The sequence below is a fragment of the Mustela putorius genome, unplaced genomic scaffold, assembly GCF_011764305.1.
Source record: "Mustela putorius furo isolate JIRA1106 unplaced genomic scaffold, ASM1176430v1.1 tig00003896_pilon_pilon_pilon, whole genome shotgun sequence".
NCBI lineage: Eukaryota > Metazoa > Chordata > Mammalia > Carnivora > Mustelidae > Mustela > Mustela putorius.
In genome coordinates, this window is record NW_025422045.1 from 11453350 (window position 1) to 11475505 (window position 22156).

General features: G+C 48.3%; 2 protein-coding genes and 1 long non-coding RNA gene across 5 annotated transcripts in view; 2 read left to right on the forward strand and 1 right to left on the reverse strand.

Annotated features, from left to right (window-relative positions):
* PIAS1 (protein inhibitor of activated STAT 1) overlaps positions 1-7716 on the forward strand; it is a 123831-nt gene extending 116115 nt beyond the window's left edge. For 2 of the 3 annotated variants that reach the window (XM_004758612.3, XM_004758614.3), the window contains exons 12-14: positions 847-989; positions 2809-2846; positions 3665-7716. In XM_004758612.3, the coding sequence (XP_004758669.1) occupies positions 847-989; positions 2809-2846; positions 3665-3958 (475 nt within the window). In that variant the 3' untranslated portion in view covers positions 3959-7716. The remainder of the gene's footprint in view (positions 1-846; positions 990-2808; positions 2847-3664) is intronic. The other variant, XM_045067437.1, reaches the window with a different exon arrangement.
* A 2254-nt stretch (positions 7717-9970) lies between these two features.
* CALML4 (calmodulin like 4) lies at positions 9971-19847 on the reverse strand. The gene is given in 6 exon segments (XM_004758611.3): positions 9971-10299; positions 12988-13176; positions 14824-14964; positions 19037-19067; positions 19184-19231; positions 19234-19847. Coding segments are annotated over 6 exon segments (774 nt in total). The 5' UTR covers positions 19501-19847; the 3' UTR covers positions 9971-10201.
* LOC123388204 lies at positions 15395-22121 on the forward strand. The gene is made up of 4 exons (XR_006602770.1): positions 15395-17629; positions 17936-19388; positions 20155-20278; positions 21540-22121. It is a non-coding gene; the product is annotated as an uncharacterized LOC123388204 (long non-coding RNA).
* The last annotated feature ends 35 nt before the right edge of the window (positions 22122-22156 follow it).

The following is a 22156-nucleotide window of genomic DNA, read 5'->3' on the forward strand; positions in this document are numbered from 1 at the left end:
TTCTCCCTTTTAAACCTCTCCACCACCTGTTCATTTTGCAGTATCTCTTCTTGTCTGCCTCCTTCCGTTCATTCAACCGGCCTTGTATGCAAACAGTGTGCTAATGAGTGTGTGGGGCATTAGGGATACCAGGATAAATAGTTCCTTATCTCTGTTCCATAAAGCTTATATGTCTGGGGGCCAGCTGTTAAGTCCACTGCTCAGATTGCTACCGTCCCCCAGGCTTGTCTATATGTGTTTTTTTTGCGAGGACATACCTATACTTTTTACCAGACAGCACTCAGTGCTTATTTTTAAAACGTTTCAGAATCGAAGCACCTGCGTAGTGCAGTCGTGAAGCCTCTGCCTTCAGCTCAGGTCATGATCCCAGGGTCCTGGGATCGAGCCCGGCGTCAGGCTCTCTGCTCAGGGAGAAGCCTGCTTCTCCCTCTCCCAACTCTCCCTGCTTATGTCTCTCTCCCTGTCAAATAAATTAAAAAAAAAAAAAAATCTTTAAAAAAAAAAAAATAAAAGGTTTCAGAATCTCAGCTGCCATAGATATCTTCCACTAATCTCTCAGTGGAGGGGCTCAGCCATGCATTCCGAAAGTGTAGATGAAGCAGCATGTGATTATGAATATGGGACATACCATTGCACCCATCCATTTCCCCCTGTAGCCCCTGCAAACGGCTACTGTGTATGCAGATTACTTCCTAGTCATTATGATAGTCTAAATTATATATTGCTTTGGTTGTCTTTTTATTTCCAGTACAAAAGATATGATTCGTTTTGTGAGATGCAGTCCCTTTGTTAAACCTAAAAGTTCAACTAACTCATGAAAATTATGCAAACCTTTCCTTCTTCTAGCATATTAAGTCTTCCACATCAAGCATCTCCAGTGTCCCGCACCCCAAGCCTCCCTGCTGTAGACACAAGCTACATTAATACATCCCTCATCCAAGACTACAGGCATCCTTTCCACATGACACCCATGCCTTATGACCTACAAGGTGAGTCACCAGTTCTTCTCTGTTGTCACATAGCATTATGAATACCTTTCATCTGCATAGTCTTCCTCCGGATGAGTCTAAAGAAGGATGGAAAGATTGATAAAATGGGCTTGGGCTTAGGGAACTGGGGGAAGTGCATACTGTGATCTTAAATAAATAGAGGTCTAGTTTCTTGTTTGTACCTTTATCAGTAGCTAGTGCTTTACTGTCAGTAGTGAAAATTGTGTGATGATCTTTAGGTTTTGTGAGCTGCAGAATAGTCTGCAGGTTGTTTTGGGGTGACTCTCTGTATATTGCTTTGAATTTTGATATTTATGAAAATTATTCATTGTTCCCTCCCTGGATCCAGTTATAATGCAACAGGCATGTGGGTAACTCTGTTGTGTTATCTTTAAAATAGTGCTGAATTGAGACATTGACAGTTTTAACTTTTGTTCCAGTGAACCTGATTCTTCCTTTTAAAAGTAGTTTGAAATGTCAGTGTACTCATTGCACAATGTATTCTGAGTTGATAATAATCATTTACATTATCACAAAATTATTAGTTCTCTTATATGTTTGTAATTTAATAATTTGTATATCTAGGAAGATTTTTATTTAAAAAAGCTGTACGTACCCATTGTGGAAAATTCAATACAAAAAATGTCAACTGGGAGTTGTCCTCCGCCCCTCCCCCTACAGACGAATTCGGTGCAAAGATTCCCAGAAGCTGAGTTAGTTCAGTAGGTTCTTAGTGATTGTTAGGAGTACCCTGTTTGAGCTCTGTCCAATAACACTTTCCTCGGGGAGGGAGATGTTATAATTGATAGTGACCATTAGCCCCATATGGTTATTGGGCATTTGAAACATAGGCTAGTGTGATTGAAGAACTGAGTGTTTCATTTTATTTCATCTTAATAAATGTAGATACCCACATCATGTGGCTAAGGGCAGCCCTGTTTTTTACGTAGGTTACTGCCAGATCTCACTGTCAGGAACCACAGTGTTATCCGTTTTGCAGGTCTTCATGTTATCTGTTCCAGTGTAGATAGTGGATGGATCCCCATAGCATTTGTGGTGGTGTCATATTTTTCACTACATCTGCTCGTTGTCCTTTCCCCCAAGTTGAGATCTCATAATAAAGCATTTTATTCACATGGATTTTCTTGTTCTTCATTACATTTTGCATTGAGTGACATGGACAAGAGTAGGAATTAAAGAAGGGGCAGCCAGGAATCAGATCTGGCCCTTCTGTGATGCACCACTCCAGCAGCGAGGCACCCCCAGCCCCACCCCGCAAATCTGTTTTCCTCCCTTCTGCTGCCAGAGGGTCTCTGAGTTAGAATCTGGTAAGATAGTGGTGAGTAGGCAAATTTGAGAAAGAAAAAGAAAATCTGGGCTCCAGGTTGCTGAAATTTTTCTGTGTAAAACTTGTCTCACCTACAAAATGAAGCCAGAAATAATGTCCTACCTCGTAGGTGCTTGCGAGGAGTAAATTCGAGTAGTTTGAAATGTTACTTAAGAGGAGTCGATGAGAACGTTTGGTGAAAAGTGCTCCATCAGTGTAAGGGATCAGTGTTGGATCCAGCAGGGCAGCTGTGGCCCAGATTGCAAAAATGGAGTTACAAGGCGGGCACGTCATGACTAGAACTTGGACTTCAGCCTCGGTAATCTAGAGATGAGAGAGATGTACAACATGCAGCTCCACTCTTCTTATTTAACTTCTAAATGACTTTCGAATTAGCATTTTAAGATTTTTGTTTATTTCTGGAGTATTAGGGGCATTAGGGAGGGTATTTTCTTTTGTTTTTCAAAACTAAAATAATTTTTTTTCTCACAGGATTAGATTTCTTTCCTTTCTTATCAGGAGACAATCAGGTATGTTATATGAGAAAAATGCTGTTGTTTTAATCGCACATTGGAATATTTATAAGTATAATATGTAGCTGAGAGAGAAGATAAATTTCTTGGCAAGTTCAGAGTAGCCCTAATTATTATTGTTAAGGTTTTATGAATTTAAATAAAAATACCCTTGTTTCTACTGTGTCGGAGTATATAGTAGGAACAGTATCTATTTGTTGGTTCCCCAATAATTTTTTTAATAAAGAAACAGGGCAATAAATCAGCTGGTAAATTCTTGGCCAAATATCTCCATAAGAGAAAGAGGGTCAACTGTCTTCTTTCCTGCTGCTTCTGAGCATATGCCTCTTTGGAAATAGAATTTTGAGAACTGTTTGTATTACAAATTAAAACAAACAAACAAACAAAAAAACTAGCAGTTTTATTTTGGTATTACCCCTGCCCCAGTTTAAAATACAGAAATGTCTCTCAAGTTCAAGGATGTGATTATTACTTAAGGACATCTCATTCTGCGAAATGTTTTATTAGGTATTTCAGACATAGCAGATATGCTGTATATATTAAATTTAGGACTCTGGGGATGCATGGGTGACTCAGTTGGTTAAGTGTCTGTCTTCAGCTCAGGTCATGATCTCTCAGGGTCCTGGGATCAAACCCCACGTGGGGAGCCTGCTTCTCCCTCGCCCTCTGCCTGCCACTCCCCCTGTTTGTATTCTCACTCTCTCTGTCAAATACATTTTTTAAAAGATCTTTTTAAATTTAGGACTGTTCTGCCGAGAAGAAGGTTTATGAATTAGAACTGATGGGTTTTGTGTCTTCTGTTCCCCACCCCCCAGCATTATAACACGTCCCTCCTGGCTGCCGCCGCTGCAGCAGTGTCAGATGATCAAGACCTCTTACACTCGTCTCGGTTTTTCCCGTATACCTCCTCGCAGATGTTTCTCGATCAGTTAAGTGCAGGAGGCAGTACTTCTCTGCCAACCACCAATGGAAGCAGTAGTGGCAGTAACAGCAGCCTCGTGTCCTCCAACAGCCTGCGGGAGAGCCATAGCCACACCGTTGCAAACAGGAGCAGCACGGACACAGCATCCATCTTCGGCATCATACCAGACATTATTTCATTGGACTGATTCCCTTGCCCCTGCTGCTCCCGCCCCCACCCCAGATTAAATGAACTTGGCAGAAAGAAGAGAACTTTGTGCTATGTTTTACCTTATTCTGTTTAGAAAAGTACACAAGCGTGTTTTTTTCCTTTTTTTAGGGAAAAAATTAAAAGAAATGTACAGAGAACAAAACTATATTTTCAGTTTTACTTTTGTATATAAATCTAAGACTGCCTGTCTGATAAAACACTTGTAAAAAACAAACAAACAAAAAAAAAAACAAAAAAAAAAAAGGAAAGAAAAGAAAAAAAGAAAAAAAAAACAGTACCCACAAACCACCTTCAGTTCATTTTTTTCCTGGATTCTAAACATTTTTTTCCATCATTTGTCCTATGGTTTTGGTTTTATTTTACTTCAATGGCATTATTTTATTTGCAATAACAGAAAAGGAATTGCATGTATGAAGTTTCAAATTGTGGGCTTTTCTTCGTTGTGGGGAGGGAGCTGGGGGGATAGTTTTCATTTCCATTTTCTAAAAAGGACAGACTTGGATTCTGTTTGTGTGTGCGCATATTTTATCCAGCCTTAAGTTATAAATCTCATCTGTCCCACTGCATTCCCTGTGTTTTTTTCAGGACCTAGCTCGTGGGGGTGTGTTCAGTGTGTGTGTCTGTGTATATTTTTCTGTTGTTACTGTTCCTTCTCCCAAGTTTGCATTCAGTTGATAAATCAGTTGCCTGCTTCTTTCAAAGTGCTTTGAAGGTCTTGAACTCACATATGAGCATCTTTATTGATATCCCAAGTGCATGTTCTCCATCACATATTCTCTCTTATTTGCTAGATACCCCCTGAGAATATGTTTTAGAGATTTGGAGTAAAGCTTTCTGGATAAGGAGTAGGCTTGGCAGACCTGTGAATAATACACTTTAGTCTAGTTCTTCTAAATTTGGATTGCCAGTATTATGTATTTAAACCAAGTCTGTGAACACCTGCCTTTTGGCCACAGGGTAACAAGTTTTCATGTAAGATCTTCATGCCAAAGTAGGAAGTAAAAATAGCTTAGAAAGTTGTGTTGGGTGTCTTGTGCAGCTGACAGAGGTAAGGTTACATCACCTCGAAAAAGAAAGACAGTCAGTTATCCTAAAAGTAAATTCTCTTTGGAAAATACAGTGTACCACGCATGTCAGTCTAGAAATCCACTATCTGATAAACAGTTGAAATGCGAAATAGGCTTGATCCTTGGTCATTTTTACTCTCTGGATCTGAGTGTACTTCTTTTCTTAGCCTAGCTATCTTGTTTGTTTTGTTTTTTCTCACCTTTTAAAGAAAAGCATGACATAGGAAGTCAGTTCTTTGTTACTTTCTTTCATTCTTTAGAATTCATGGATCAATCTGATCTATTTATTAATAATGGAACATGTAAATAGAGTGAGAACTGTCTTTCAGGAGATGAGTGTGGGTTGGAGGGAAGGAAGGTGGTTCTACCTGTGTCCCAAAATCCTCATTAGAGAAGGTGTGATGTTCTTCAGGGAGCACCTGAGGGTGTGGAAAGTATATTCTAGCTGATGGAGAGGTTTAGCTGGTTTAACAGAAAAGATACAAAGAAGGAAGGGGCGTAACAATTACCAGTTTCCCAGGCTGGATCTTTGTATCACAGCTGTTCAGGTTCTCAGAGTTGTTGAAGGACCACCTTTGTGTATAAAAGTGTTTCAACCTTGCAGTGGTAACAAAGTGACCTACTTTTTCCAGGTAGAATTCAAGATGGCTGTATCTTCAGTTGTATGATAAAATTAACGGTTCACATGACTGTGTGGCATCTAAAAATAATACCTGTTTTTACAGCATCTCTCTGCCACTAAATTGTTGACTTGAATTTTGAAAAACAAGTTGGTGTTGATATGTATATGTGTGTGTGTATATATGTATTTATAGACAAGTGTGAGTGACACGTGAGTTATATAGTCTTCCCCTACGCATGTGTATTCCACACATACATGGCTGAGTTATAGTCACTAAACAATCTGCAATAAAAAACAAAAGATTCATTGTCAGTGAAAACAGGAATTAGTTAAGTTTTTTAATGAATATGCTATTATGGTGAGTAAACTCTTTAAGAACTCGCATCACTATATTAACTTAGGCAATACTTAATGGTACCATAATTTGTGTCTAAATTCAGATTGGGTTAGAAATCACTCAAGTTGTGGGGTGTTGCTTCTTATTTCACACTGTAATAGGAAACATTTCTGTTAATTCAGCTACCTAAAATGAATAGTTTTCTGTATTCTCTTTTTTTGTTTGTTTTTCTGTCGTTGTTAGTGGTCTCAAAATTCTGATCAATAACTTTGTGTATGATGCTGAATTCCAAACTCTGAATGATCCAGTTGAAAACCCATCCCTCTCCTTTCTTCAGCCCAGTTTTGGGGATAGTGAGTTTCCCTCAGTGCCCTGCATTATACCAACCTAAGGGAAGAACAGGTAATAGGGAGAAAGAAATGTCTGGTGGCTTTGGTCATGTCTCCACAAGAGAAACGAACTATTTGATTGTCTTTTGATGTTAGTTCATTCCACTCTAAGGAGTTTGTTTCTTTGGAAAGTTGTTGACTTTCCCAAGCGTTGGATGAGTGGTAGCTATCAGTCTGTTGGTCTCGTGGTCGATACTGGTCAATCAGACTGTCATGATCTGTACTAGTTACTGGTAGAGTCACGCACTGCACTGTACTCTTCTAAGTTAAAAGGAGTGCATGGTCATTTGGTCTATTTTTTCCTTAGCCTGCCCTCACTCCCCCACCCACACCAACACTGACATGCTGTCTGCGGACAAATAGCGACTCTTAGAGTCTTTTGGCAAGTTGCCACCATCCCCTTGCCTTGGTCATTCATAATAGGTGTGCATACGATTGTGTTTCTGTACAGTACTCTCTGTGTGGGTGTGTGTGTGTGTGTGTGTGTGTATACATGCACACATCTTTGATAAAATAGCTGTTTGACTTAGCAGGGTTGAAGTGGCTTTTAATTATTTTGTGGGCATTATTGGACACATCTTTTTAAAACAATCTGAACCTTAACCATACCACACTTGGTTGACTAATTTATTTTGAGCATTAAAATTTTTCTTCTGTTAATTGAGATGTTACCACCTTTCTGTATCATTACTGACTTAAGAAAGATTGCACTTAATCTTCTGATAAATGTGATTTCCTGGCAGATTTTCCGAAGAGACAAATGTCTGAAACTGAATGAAAATATATCCCGATTTTAAATGGGCTAATTGTGGAAAGAACATTTTTAAACAATTCCAAGTTAAATACATAAGACGCTTCAAGATCTTCAGGACATTTAAAGCACATTTAAAATTATTTTAGTAAGGATTTTGTTTTATCAATACATGTTGAATTGTTTTTTAATTAAAAAAAAAAAAACACAAAGCTTAGATTTCAGAAAGAGGGAGGGAGAATAGCTGGTGGTCCCAGAGTGTGCTGCTGTTAATTGTTTAATTAACAAAGGGGAAATGTATATAAACAGATATAAAAGTTACCATAAATTCCATGAACTTAAATCTGTGATTCATTGCCTTAAAACTTTCTCTCTTAGAAATTTCCATACCGCATGCCAAACCAGTAAAATGGCTTTTAAAAATGTATAGTAGACCAATGTCAGTTTGTATAAAAAGTACCAAGTGAAAATATTTATTACATGCATTGGAAAAAAAATTGTTTACCTATTGAATGTTACCTGTTTATGTAGAGCTCTTTAGATGTAATAAAAGAAAAGCCTTCAGTTAATTTGTCTTTTGTAAAATATACTGTGGGTATTCAAGGGACAATCCCTGTGAGAAAAATGATAACGCTTTGTGCTTCCAAAGCACCTTTCATCCAGAGATTTCAAAGCATGGCAATTAACTAATTCTCTCACAACATGCTTTGAGGTAAGTAATGCATATACAGCCATCGTTCCCCTTTCTTACTGAAATATGGCAAGCTTTGTACTGAACCATAGCATCTGTTTAGTTTTAAATCTGTTTGGTAATCTGCAGTGTGAGTGCTAAGAGCAGTGTGGCCTTTTTTGTAAACAACTCTAGGTGCTAAGTAAACCAACTGGAATTTCAGGAATGAACAAGAAACCTGGGCTTACTGTAGTGTAAAAAGCCTTTCCTGGGGTAGAGGTTTACATCGGGATGTGTTGCAGGATCTTAGAATCCTAGCCACCACTTAACCTTAATTGGGAACACTGAGTCAGGGAAGATAGCCGCAGGTGCTGATGGCCGCTGCACGCCACTTAGGTGCTTTGGGCAAATTGTGCTTTGGATTCCTATTTGGCAACTCAGATGATTGATAAAACTTGCTTTAAAACCGTCCTGGGACCATTCAGTGACAGAGACATTTTTAAAAAGCCTTGAGGGCAAGTACCCTTGTTTATTCTGGCCCAGAACTTCCTTTTCCTGTCCCTCCAACTCCTGGGTATCCCTGTCTTGTCCGTGGTGTTCAGCTCAGCTGTGCAGGACTTGCTTCTTAACGTCCATGATGAGTCAGAAAGAGATGTGGGGGCAGGCCCCTTAAGCCTTCCCTGAAAGTGAAATGCAGCGTTTCTCGATGGGGTGTACGAGGAGCCTTTGACTTAATGGAAGTTTAAGCACCAGTGTGTGCCCCACCCCCACTTTGGCCTCTGGAAGAGTCCTGGGAGTAGCCCTAACGCTTAAGTACTTCTATTCATGTATTCTTGAAAAAAGGCCATACAAGAGTGTAAGCCTCAGACAGCGCAAAACCTGGATGTGCCCTTGCACTTTGTGAGCCTGCCTGGGCTCCCCCAGCCAGATGGTCATGACCTCACCTGCTTAATGTCTGAGCCACTTGCTGCCTGCCTCCTACAGGACCTTTCTGTAGCTCCTAGGAATTCCTGCTCACGCCCTCTGGCAGTTACACTGCTGGGAAAATGAAAGGCTCTCCTTTCTGAGGACCCTGGTTAGGTCTGAAAGCTACAGCATCGTGAGATAATTGGCAGATTATCTGATCTGCCCCGATCTGTCCCCTGCAGTTTCCCTGGTGCTTAGCCCTTAGATTTGTGTTTTGTGTAGCCTCCCAAAAGACACTCCTCCCTCTTCATTTCATTTTCTTTTTCTTGAGCCACTAAGGCACCAGTAAACAAAGCCACAGCCTTGAGAGCCCAATTTTGAGACATATAAGGATGAAGATCTCTGTACTTAGAGCTCTGGCCTCTGCCTGCTTAACGTGCTGGTGTGGGACTCCAGGCCTTTTTAGGGCTGTGCTGACAGTACCAACAGGATCCACAAATGTATGAGCACACAAGCAGTGCTGGCCTGGCCCCTCCTGGTTGCAAACCTCACTGAAAACCCTGCTCAGGCTGGAAGAGGTCCCAGTGGGGCTCTTGCTGTATCCTGGCCATGGCCTGTTCCATCCCTTTATTTATATCTCTGATCAATCTGGCCCACCATCCTAGTGCTGTGACCCTCTCTGATAACAGGAGAGCTCAAAACAGACGGGAGCTCCTCCAGCTCTGCAAGGCTCTGATAAAGGCAGCAGGTCACATCTGGTGGCCTGTAGTGTAGGTTGCAAAGTCCCATTGCCCTCCCTGCCGTCTAGCTGATGCCTCTTGTAATGTGACCGTGTTCACTCTGTACTCTGTGTTTATGAATGAATATCCTGAACCATGTCACTGTGAGTCACGCTGGGAATAAGAATGTGTAAAGTGGCCCCATGGTGCTGCCAGAAATGTTAACCATACTTGTTCATTCGTTTGTTTTAGCTCTTTGCTTGATGCTAGTTTTCTGCTCAGCACTGGCTTTACTTTGGAAATGTGGAAGATGGTTCCAGCACCAAAAACAGACACCCTCAGTAGGCTCCATGAGGTAAGAAGTCGGAGTCCACCTTGAGTTTAGGGATCCGACTGAGGCTTTAAGGGGTGAAATGACTTACCCAGAGTCACACAGCTGGGACATGGCAGAGTCAGAACTGGAACCCAGGCCCAACTGCAAACCAAAGGCTCTCTCAATGCCGTAAAATGCTGGACTAATGGCACTTGTTAAAAATCAATACAAATCTTTTATTAAAGACTACTAATGCTAGGCTGAAACCATTTCATGTCATTGCTGAGTTTCCGCCCTGCCACCGCTGCGGTCAACTCATCTCATCTTGCTGCAGCATTTACCAGTCGTGCCCCCCCGGCCCCCAGGGTAAAAGAGCCTTTTCTTTTTAAAAACTTCACAGTCTGAGTTTTCAGGCCTGGGGGAGGCTCTCTTGCAATTCTCTTTATTCAGTAGTCCCACACAGGAATGGTGATCTTGTGGATAAATTCATCGTACTTCACTTTGCCATTTGGTTCGATATTTGCTTCCTTGAAAAGATCATCCACTGCAATAAATCACATTAATTTTTCAGTTTGGCTATAGTGTTACATTATAGCACATCAAATTAGTTATTGGGGGTTGAAGCTCCCCAAAGGTCTTTCCTGGTGTCCAGTGGACTGTTCCTGAAGACCAGGAAATTAACGAGTGAACAGAACAGGACGACTCACCCCTATCCCTGAAGACAGATTCAGTTTTGAGTGAATCAGGCTTTCTGCAGGAGCCCAGGTAGATTGTGGGGATGTGCTAGTGGTGAGTCCGTCACTGAAGCCACCTGGTGCTTGCTTGCTTCTTTGTCTTTTTTTTTTTTTTTTTTCTTTTTTAACGAAAATATCTGTGCCTGTATTTCCAGAAACATTTGGTATGGATGTTACCTTCTATAACCCACTCCCTCAGTCTCCCGGCAGAACAGCCCCATCCTGGGCCACCCTGCCCTTAGCTTTGGCCTGCCCCCAGCCTGCATGCCTTCCCTTCCTGCCCCACCCCAAGTGGGGACTTGGTGACAAGTGGTGAATGCCACCATCACCTCTTTTTTTAAAACGTGTGTTTGGGGGGGCGGTAGTAGAAGAGAAGATAAATTCAACTGTGTCTAAAGCTCAAAGTGTACAAAAGTGTCATTGTTCTCTGACATTGCTCAAAAAAAAAAATCACTTCATTTACTTGTTTCTTCTGGTTCTGGATTCTTGGGACAAAATACTAGCTTGTCCCAGATATTGGCAAGAAAGGCCATTTCAACCTCCATTTCTCCACAGTGGCCTCTTGGTGCCAACCTGCCTTTGGCTCTTTGGGCCCATCCTCATCCCCTTGCAAAAACTGTTTCACTGCCCTGTGTCAGCTTCCCTGGCTCTAGAAGTCCCTGACATATAATTCTGGGCAGTTGGAAAATCTCCTGCGATTCTCTGCTTAACTATCCATCCTCCTCTAAAATGTAATTACTATGCTCAGTGCCTAAGCTGATGGTAGTTCTCAGTATTTTTAGAATGTTGAGGAGACTGTAATTTATCCTGTTTCATGGAGAAGCTTCTACCCATCAGCCATTGGGGTCAACCCATTCCAGTGGACAGGCCCAGTGGCAGCTGCAGCTCAAGCATACAGGCCCCTCCTGTCCCCAAGAGGGGCTGTACTCCTCAGCTGAGCGCTGGCCACGCCTTCTGGGTTCACTCAGATCCCACAAAGACCCAGGGGGCTGAAATCAGCCTGTTCCAGGCCTTAGAATGAGGCCTCCCGGCAGCCTCCTCCAGCCTTCGGAAGATGCTTAATAAAATTGAAGATGTTCTTTTAGTCACCCAGGGTAAAGGATTCCTACTTCTCATATCATCTTTCCTCCCTCCCATAGCAAGAGGAAGGGATGTGGGTCTTCCTGCTTGTCTGGAACACATTACCAGTTTGGAATGTTTCTTCCCTGGTTAAACAAACAAGAGATGGGTGTGAGTCTGGGGGGCCAGGGCACGGCTTCAGACAGAGATCATTAACCGTGAGAATGAAGGCCTCTGCTGCCCTCTCTGCGCCCCCGACAGCACTCCACCTGCAACATAAGAGGCTGAGCAGTGTCCTAAGAGCCTGAGCGCAAAGGAGAGCCCTTGTGTCCCACGTTCCCATGAACGCAGCCACAGTGAAAGATGAGCTCACGGTCGCCACCAGCCCGAAAAAGCAGGGAGAGCTCAGTGTGCCTTCTGTAGCGCTATTTTTAAATGCTCTGTGCTGTGCCTTAGTGACTGCAGATAAAATCTAAGCGAACTGCTTTACAGAATGCTAGCTCCTGGAGGGACCTGAGGGATTGTCTACTGTACTGTCGTTTCCCAACCAGGAAACCGTGGAGGCTGAGAGAGGTTAAGAAACACCTCTGAGGGTCTGGGAGAGCCAGGCATCAAATCGAATTCAAGCCACCGGTTTGTTGTGATTTAATCAAAGGCTAAAGGTCCACCATTCCCAAAGCCTTTCCCTCCACCTGCCTGTGTCCCAGCCCAGCACTCGCGTCTCTGCCACTGGCAGGCCCAGAAGCCTAACTGGAAATGCCAGCCTCTGGTGGCAGCCCCCGGACGGCTGCTGTGACGGGGGGAGGGGCAAGGCTGGAAGAATGCCACCTGGCGTCCCAGCATGGGGGTCACCCCCTACAATGGCCAAAGGGCGTGCCCAGAAGACCCCATCCCCTCATCCTGCTCCAAGGCAGGAAAGCCCACTGGCCTGCTGGAAGATGCGAGGCAAAGACCGCCGCAGACGCTCCTTATGGAAGAGCACTTCAAACCGGCTGAGTCATGAGAAGGGGGGCAAAGTAGCATCTCAGTTTGGAAACCCTCAGCATCAGCAACCACTTCAGAAGACAGCTTTGGCGAGGGGAAAGAGTCTGAGGGTCCGTATGTGTGTCGAACAGACTTGCATTCACACCCCAGCTTGTCACCTGTAGGTCATTATAACAAGGGCACTGGTGCCTCCAGGGGTCTTGTGAGCACTAAATGAAGGCCCAAGTAGATCCTAGCATGCTCTCCCCAGGCCTTCCCTCACCCTGGCAGCCTTCTCCCGTCACTCTCAGGCCCCTACTCTTTCCCTTGGGCTCGAGTTCACTGAGTATGACACGGAGTCACAGCCGTCTGGGCAAACATCACATGCGGTGTCTGCACAGTCCTGCTGACCGGGCTTTGCTGCCCTTCCCCACCCCCCCCCCTCACTGTTGCAAAAGAGGGACTCAGGCCTTTACCTTCCTTGTGGGTGAGCTTCTCCCCCAGTTTCATGAGTTTGGACCGCAGCTCAGACGCCATGATGTAGCCTTTCTTCTCCTTGTCGGTCATCAACATGGCCAAAAGAATTTCTTTCTTTGGATCCTCTTGTTTTATTTGCGAGTGCATGATGGTCAGGAAAGTGGAGAAATCCAGCTCTCCATCTCTGTCTGGGAAACCCCCCAACACAGCAGACTGAGCAGGGAGGAAGAGGCTCTTCTTGGAGAAGCTAAATGGCCTCCTGCCCAAGTCTATGGCCGGCTCAAGGGCCCCCAACTCAGAAAGTGCCATGCTGGCGACAGTTATCATGAGGAGGATGCAGCCCTTCCTATGGAGCCCCCCCACCATTGATCTGCCTCATGAATCCTCTCAGGAGCCCTCAGTGACTGGGATGACCCTTGCCCCATTTTGCCCACTAAGGCAACAGAGGCCCCGGAGCATGGAGTCACCTCACAGGATGGTGGCAGGACCAGGATGGGGCGCACTTCCTCCGCTCCCATATGGGGGCTCCCCTCCAGCCCTGGGCTGGAGGGAAGTACTCTCTGCATCCATCCTTCCTCAGTGGCCACTGCAGCACACCCACAAGGACGGACAGGTGACCCCACCTGAAGCCTCAAGCCCCAGCCCCACTCCCTCTTCGGCCTTCTCCCTCACTGCAGCCTCTGCCCTGGTCTCCCCAGCCCAGGCCCCTCCTCCAAGCATGCCTGCAGGCCTCAGCCCAGGCCCTGGCCAGCTACAACTGCAGGAAATCAGAACTTCCCCTGACCACAACTTCCTGTTTGGAGGACACAGAAGCCAAAGGAAACCAACACCCCATTCAGAGCTGGAAATGGGGATCTCAGTCCCTGAGCACCCCATCAGCCGGCTCCAGATCTTCAGAAGCCCTCCCACCCCCCATGGCCTCCCAGTGCTGCTGCAGATACGCTCTGACGGGACCTCCGAGTAACCCTAGCCGATGGGTGAGGAAATGTGGTCCAGGCACCCAGAAGTCACCTCTGGGCTCCAGGTCAAGTGCACTTTCCAGTCCACCTCCTTCCTCTGGGCCAGGTTTTCCTTCCTGTGTGTCCAACTACCAGGGCAAACATCTATCCGGCCTCTGACACCTCTCTGGTATTTCTCATTTTTGTTTTTTTTTTTTTAATAAAACTTGTTTCTGGTTATAAAAGTCCTAGGTGTTCCCATCATCAAACATGAAAGAAACAATAAAGGGAATGAAAATCATCCCTAATCCCATCACCAGAGAGAACAATTATGGTAGCATCTTGGGTGAGTTTTCTTCTACCTTTTTTCTCCACAGTGTTTAGGGGGTCGGTCTTTGAAAGAAGAATCGGGTCCTAACCCTGATTCCACCACTGAGTTAAGAACTTGGGCAAATTACCTAATGGCTCTGAACCTTGGTCCTTACCTGTAAAACAGGAGGATGGTGCGTACTTCACAGAGTTGTTTGAGCTAAGCATAGGACAAAGACTCAGTGAAGGGAAATTGTCCCAACACGTGGGATCACTATTAACACAGTCTTTACTGCAAGTTTGTGATAATGGAATGCCTAGATCCTGTGGTCTTCTGTGACAAACAGGCATGTCGCTGGTTGCCGTGGGGCTTCCAGGAAGCCTGAGTGATACACAGCACACCTGGCCACATGTCTCCACAGCGTCTGCTGGTGAGTTCCGACTTCCACCCGTACCTCAAACGTCTGAGCTCTTCATACCCACCTGCTGGGCCCTACGCCAAGACGCCAGCTACAGGACTTGCCCCCAACCCCCAGCCCAGCTGGTGTGTGCCCCTCCAAGCAGCCATGTCTGGCCCAAACCACTCACCGATCCCGTGGATCTGTAGGTGCCGCTGCACTTCCCTTGGTGTTGGGCTAGCCCCCAGGCACCTCATCACCACCATGAGGTCAGTGGCTTTTATCTTCCCCCGCTGCTCCTTGTCATACAGGGAGAAGCATTCCTTGTACTCTGTGCACAGCCCAGAAGGAAGAGTCACCTGCATGTAATTGCCCTCCACACTCATGCCTTGCCTTCCCCTCCCCCTCCTCTCCCCTCCCCTCCCCCTCCCCTTCCTATCCCTTTCCTTCCCCTTCCTTTCCCTTCCCCTTGCTGACTCTCCTCTTGAGTTTCCAGACACAGCAAATAAAACTACAGGGCTGCCAAGTTAAACTGAATTTCAGATAAATAAGGAATACATTTTTAGTATAAGTATGCCCCATGTTTTGCATGGGATATACTTATACTAAAAAGTTTTTGTTGTTTATCTGAAATCCAAATTTAACTGGGTGGCCTATATTTTATCTGGCAACCCTATCCCCTCCCCCTCCTGACTTCCCTTCTGCCTCCTCCGTCTCTCTCCCTTCCTGCCTCTCCCTCCCCCCCCCCTTTTTTTTTTTCTTTCCTCTTTTCTCCCCTTCCATAACTGACTAAAACCAAAGGAAAGCAATCCTACCCTCCAGGCCAGCCCATGGAGACCTGGAGTTTACAGCAGGGCCTGCAGACTCTAGAGTACCTTTGCAAAGACAGCGTATAAGGGAAACCAGGGAAATTATGCCGCGGGTAGAAATCCCCTCTGGGAAGGCCTGGTGGAGAATGGCTGTCCTATCTGGTGAGTTATTATCACATCTGTGAGCACTGCTGTGTCCACGCTCTCCAGCCTCCCACCTCCAGGCTGCTGAACCCTCAGGCAGTCCTCTGACACAGACAGCCCTGGTCCTATGCTTAAAGACTCCGTGGGACTATATCTGGCTGGCTGCTCCCCCGACCCCTCCTCCTGGGGAGGAGATGCAGTGGCTGCCAGGAGCTAAGGCTCCCCTAGACCCAGCAGAGCCCAGCTCCCTGCCCTCGGGGCACTGCAAGGAGCTGAGGAGGATGCCTGGGCCCCACCTCCGAGATTCCCAGACAGGCTGGGGTGGGGCTGCGGGCAGAATTGGTCAAGAGCTTCCCTGGTGACTCTAATCCCTGAGTCGCACAGCAGAGCCCCATCGGGGCCTCTCAGCATTCAGCTCCCCTGTGCCTCTGAGCCGCTCCTCAGCTGATAATAACAAAACCAATGACAGGCTCACTCTACGGAGCACTTCCCCTGGGCCCTTGTTTCATCCTGCCATGCCCCTGTGATGCCCAGTGCAGTGCCTCTACTGTTCCCGTAGTGCCAAGGGGCCACTGAAGGCTGTGGCAGCTGAGGGCCTGGGGAGGGAGGTTGGTGGGGGGAGGCAGTCTGGCCCCTGAAGCAGAGCTCCACCCAGGCCACTCTGGATCCTGGGTTCCCAGGCAGAGGCCACCAGAGGGTAGACAGGAGTAGGGGGAGGCTGAAGGAAGGTCGCCAGCTTCTGCCCTAAGGCCCTTTCATGTTCCCCAATTAAGGCCTCTCCTTGAGGATTTCAGGGGCGCTGCTAATAAAAGGCAGCTTCCCTGGTGGGGTTTAGGGACAATTAGCCAACTTTGTGCCTGTGGAGAGGCTGAAGGGGAAAGCCTAACCCTTTCAGAACTTTCCAGAGCCTGGGCTTGGAGAGGGCCAGAACACATGAGCAGGGGACAGGAACTGAAGTGGTCTAGAGGAAGCAGCACCAGAGCCTGGCCTAAGATCCCACCTTTGGTTCCTGCAAAACCCGATTCCCTCCAAGAGGGCGCCATGCCAGTGGGGGTGATGCCACCACTAATGTGGGGGCACCCTGAGGGAGCCACCCTGCATGTAGGGCTTAGAACTCCCCCAGCGCCCTTCCTGGGGACCTCTCGTGACCACCCACCATGTCTTCTGAGTCTGCCCCCTGAGTCCTCAGACCATGACTGTTGTCCCTGCCTGATGCCCATCACACCCTTGGGGCCTAGAATTGGCCAGACTTCACAGACAGGCAACTGCCTCTCCCACATGGATGAGTGACTGGGACCATGCCCCTAAAAGCGGCGGGGTCAGGGGCAAATGGAGTCCCATCTCCTAACTGTTAGGTAAAACACGTTCTATCTTCCCACATGGACAAATAGACCATTGAAAGACCCAGAAGGCCACCGCTGAACGGGGACCGCCGCGCTAGGGCAGGACAGCAGGCCGCTCCCCTTGCAGCTCCCTTCCACCCTCCCTGCTCCCCCTTTCTGGCCTTGTCTTCTGAAGGGCAGGCCCTGTAACCTCCCATATATGTTACTGCTTTTGTTGTCCCCCTCCTCTCTGTGTGAGCGAATGAACGGATTTTGTCTGTCGTGTTTGCTGCCGTATTTTAGAGCCTAGACCTGGGCTGGCACAAAGAAAGGACTCATATTTGGTGAAGGAAAGAATAAATGGGTTAAAAATCCCCCTCAGGTCTTCCCTTTGGGAATGCAAAGACCCTGGAGCAAGAGAAGGCCTCCCCAGGGCCTAGATGAACACCAGTTGTGTGCTGGTGCGGGTGTAACAACCAGCTCTGATGGCATATGGACACGAGTTTATCATGACGTTTACAGACATCGAGGACGTGTAGCACGCCACTTATAAGTAACAATAAAATGTGCACTGTTCTTTATAAGTTCCGTTCCAGGCAGCTGATTGTCACAAGTGAGTTTTGCCAGCTCTCGTGTCCCTTGCCAGCCTACAGTTTCCATTCAACCATGGTTTGCCGAGCCAGGCCGCATGCCAATGAATGCAGCTCTTTGCCCAGTGAAGGTATGGTCATTTAATCTGGTGAGTTACCATTACACTATTTCTCACCCTTGTACAAATTCATTAAACTGAAACCTCTTTCAAATTTTCAGCATTGATGATAGGGTTATTTTAAAACATTCACTGCATAGATGCAGGGACTGAAACACTATTTGATGCTACTTTATTTAATAATGACTGATTTGAACAAGCAGCTCAAAATATTCGTCACCCAGCTCATGCTAGCTAGAGCAAGTCTGGGTGACACCATGTGCCCGACTGACATCTTCTCTGCCTCTTGCTCACAGTGTCATTCTCCCTACTTCACAGAGGAGAAACTGAGGCTCAGAGATGATGGAACCCCCAGTCTGCTGCCTCCAAGACTCCCGCCCTTACCACTCCGGTGAGCTACCTCTGCGCAATCTCTCATTTGAGAAACGTTAGTGGCTGCTTTCTTACTGTTGGATACAAAGGGATACAAAGGGAAGCGTCCCTTCTTGCCTTCTGGGAGTTTCACAAATCCTGCGGGGGGAGGGCAGTGAGCCTCAAAACTAGGTGTGGGTTGGTGGAGGGGCGTTCCTGAGGCCGACAGCCGGACTCCAGCCTTGAGTCACCACTCAGTCTGCCCTTAGACTTGGGAAAGAGAGGCCCTTGCCCTGGGCCTTATGTTTTCACAGTCCCTACTCTGGCCTTCTCTTGGGATGAGGAATGTTGAGCCATCTAAGACAAGGTGCCCACCCAGACCCTGCACCCCCTAATACCCACCCACTCTAGACCAAGCTCTGGGGGCCCAGAACTCTGGCATTCCTGCCCAAGAAGCGCTAGGCATACCTCCAACACCTGTAGGACCCTTGCTGGGCTCTGGCAGGCCCCTGGGTTCTGTGTAACCCAACTCTCCCCTCCTGGCCTTCTGGAAACACAACTCCATGCTGTGCTACACTGAGGCTGGCTGGGCGGCGGGTGGACTGGGGGCTCGGGTAGTAAGTGCTCCAAATGCTGCTTGATGTCAGGGGACAGGGGACCACAGAGGCCACCTCAGCCCACGCCCATTTCACAGATGGGGAGACTGAGACCCAGAGAGTAGAAGTACCTGCCTGAGAGTGCAGACCAGGTCTCTCAGCCACAGCCAGTTAATGGGGCACTCCCCATCTCCCATCCCTCCTCCCAAATCCAGCTATCTGGTCCTGGAGAAGCCTCTAGCGGGCGCCCTCTCCTGTCTCCCCCACCAGTAAGTCCCACTGACAACTGTAACACCAACACTTCACCTCTGAGCCCTACCCCCTCCCCTGCAGCAGGCGGCCCCCTGCCTGTGGGTGGGCTCTCCCACCAGCTGCCCTCCTTCCCACCCACAGAAAAAACGAGCAGAGCAAATTGCCTAATGAGACCCACATTTTGCTGCAAGTTGCTAATCAAAGAGCAACGCCAACCTACCATTAATTTGGTCCTGGGAAAGGAACTTGGCCTGTAGCAGAGAGAGGAAAACAGTCAGGGAGAGGAGCCCGTGAAAGCGCCCCCCCCCCCCCCGTACCCCCAACCCCAGGGCAGCCAGGCTCCACAATGTCACAGGCCCCCACTCACCATCCTGGGCCTCAGGCTGTCACTTGCGGGCTTGAGGCTCCCACAACTGCCTGCTCCGTCCCTTTCCTCCCAGCTTCAAGTCGAAAGTCCGCCAAGCTGGGTGGAGGCTCCGTAATAAATCCGCGGCTGCCATGGAGACCAGGCCGGGCGCCTGCCCGGGTCAGATTCCAGCTTCCCCTGCGCCTCGGATGGCGGCGTTTTTGCTGTGAGTCAGTGGGGATGCAGAAGGGCCCCACCACCACTTGTCCTGCTTCGGGAAGCTGGTGCTCTCTAGCAAATGGACACATGCCGCAGTTCCTCCCTGGGGGGCCCTCCATGGACGGGGTGGGGTTGGTGATACTCAGAAAGGGGGTGCCTCGGGGGTCTTTCCTGTCTCTTACCTGGGGCTAAGATGGGGCTGATTACAGAAGACCCATCGGACAGCACCCTCTGGGCCGGAGAGGACCCCTCCCATGATGGCACAGCCAAGCAATGGGGGGCGCCCCCACTGCCAAGGCCTTGGGATGCTCTCGGGAGAAGGGGCCCAGGCTCCGTGCTCTTGGGCCGGAGTCCAGTCCTTCCCTCAGATCCATTTGCTGAGTGACCTTGGCGCATCATTTCACTGTGCTGTGCCTCAGTTTCTGCACCCGGCCTCATCACGGGGCTGTTGAGAGAATCAAAGGGCCAGCACACAGTCGGTTCACCCCTTCCTTCCTTCCGGACACCCTGACGGTAGCAGTTGGGTCGGTGTGTGCACTGGGGTTCCAGGCTCCACAGTTGAGCTACCCCGCGGGCTCACAGGGAGGCCTCTTAGGTGACTTTCCCCAGCCAGAAGGGCTCCTCTTCTTCATTTCCCTCTTCTGCTCCCCACAGGTGCCCCCCTCCTCTGCAGAAACTGCTGACTGTCCCCATGTCCTTGCCCCGGAAGTGGGGTGGTTCCCTGGGGCTGCGCACTGGGCACAGCTGGGTCTCACCCTGGCTCTCCTCCACAGCTGCTGGCTCCGTCTGTGGGGCTCCATCTCCAGGGCACCCCCCGCCTTGTTAGGATTGCCGCGGAGGGCTGAACAGGCTGTGCTCTGCACAAGGGCCCCCCACCCAGGGGACGCCTGGGACCTGGTGAGTGGCTGCACGTGCCTGCAGGAAGGGGCCCCTCTTGCTAATGTGTACAACGTGGACAGGGGGGCCTGCCCTTGATCTGTTCTCCCTCCCTCCTCTCCTGACCGCCTCCGCATGAAAGATTTTCTGTTCTCCAAAATAGTGTCTCCTGAGTCACCTCTTCACATCTGTTTCTAGACCCCGAGAATTTCAGCTGGGGGATTTGACTCCTCTCTGTTGGGGGACACAGGAGGTGGGACAGGAGGGAGCTTCTGCTGGCAGCCTTGTGGGGAGAAGTGAGGCAAAGTCAGGCGGGGCCTTGGAGGCCAGCGGTGGTGGGGAGGGGGGTAGGGGACAGAGCTGAGGTTTGTGGGGAGGTCCCCAAGGGGGCCCAGGCCAGAGTGCTTGCTCAGAATGACCCTGTGTTTGGGTTGGAGCTTATGGGGGAGACAAGGTATTTTCTTGCATCGAGGTCAGTGCATGATCCAAAACACCTGCTTGTGAGGGTTGGCTCCACGAGGGGTCCCTACAAAAATCCATGGAGCTATGAACTTCACTGTATCCTGTGTCTGCTATACTTCGACTGTCAGTGGCTGAGAGCAGGCGCCACCACTGCCCACTGGCCATCTATGCCACCCCATGGGATGCTGGGGGTGGGGGACAAGAAGGGCTTCCTTCAACTCAATGTGAAAAACAGAAAGCCCCTCCAATACCGCCTGGGGCCGAGACTTCGTTCCCCTGAAGGGCCCCATCACCACCTTCTGATGCGGCTGTTAGAATGGGACAAGAATTTGTATTTTCTTCTGCCATCCTGATGCTGCCAGTCAGGGCCACACTTTGAGAACCACTGGCCTCCAGTCAGCAAGGTGCAGTGAAGCCAGGTTGCAGTTAAGAAGTATTTCTAGGGACATGTTTCCAGCAAACTCTTTTGGGCAAACTGCCCAAAGAGATCCCGGTCAAGGGGGACATGAAATCATTCTAAACATTCACTTTCATACCTATTTTTTTTTTTTTTTTACAGTTTATTTATTTTAGAGAGAAACGGACAGAGAGAGACAGAGAGACCAAGAGCAAGCATGCCCTGGGGTGGGGGGAGGGGCAGGGAGACCCCGAAGCAGACTCTCAGCTAAGTGCAGAGCCCAACGCAGGGCTCTGCTTCATGACCCTGAGCTCGTGACCTAAGCCAGAATCAAGAGTTAGACACTTAACTAACTGAGCACCCCCCCAGGTGCCCCTCATACCAAATTTTTTATTCATTTTTTTTTCCTGTTTTCTTATCAAGGACTGCCCTCCCCACAAGTTGTATGAGCTTCAGGCCCCACGTGACCAGGCCTGTGCCTGCTCATAAGACACCCAGCAAGTCTTGCTGTGCAGAACAGGCCAGAGACGCAGGTGGAAGGAGAAGTGTCCTTGAGGCAAGGAAGGGATCCGGCAAGATTGCTGGGCTGGTGGGGGCACAGCCTCCGACGATGCCAGCTTCGAATGTCTCCTGTCCAGCATGGCCCTTCCTGTGCTGTCTGCTAACAGGAGCCCCTGGTAAGTCCCGGGAGCTGGGTGGTGAGTCTGAGATGTCGAGGGAGTAAGTGACTTGCCCAAGGCTCAGAGCCAACCTCCAACAAATCTGACTCCCCACCTCCCCCCAAAAGGCACCTTTCTCTGTTTCAGCCTCTGGAATGGGCTGGCAGTGCAGCTGGGAGGCCTGAGGGGCCATCTCTGAGAGGCAGGCCTGGAGAGGCTCTCTCCTGGCTCCCCACTCCCCATATGCCCCGGACTTCTCTGAAGAGAGCTGGGACCGACTGGGAGAAGCCCTTCTTGTCCCCCACCCCCAGCATCCCACGGGGTGGCACGAATGGCCAGTGGGCAGTGGTGGCGCCTGCTCTCAGCCACTGACAGGCCTCA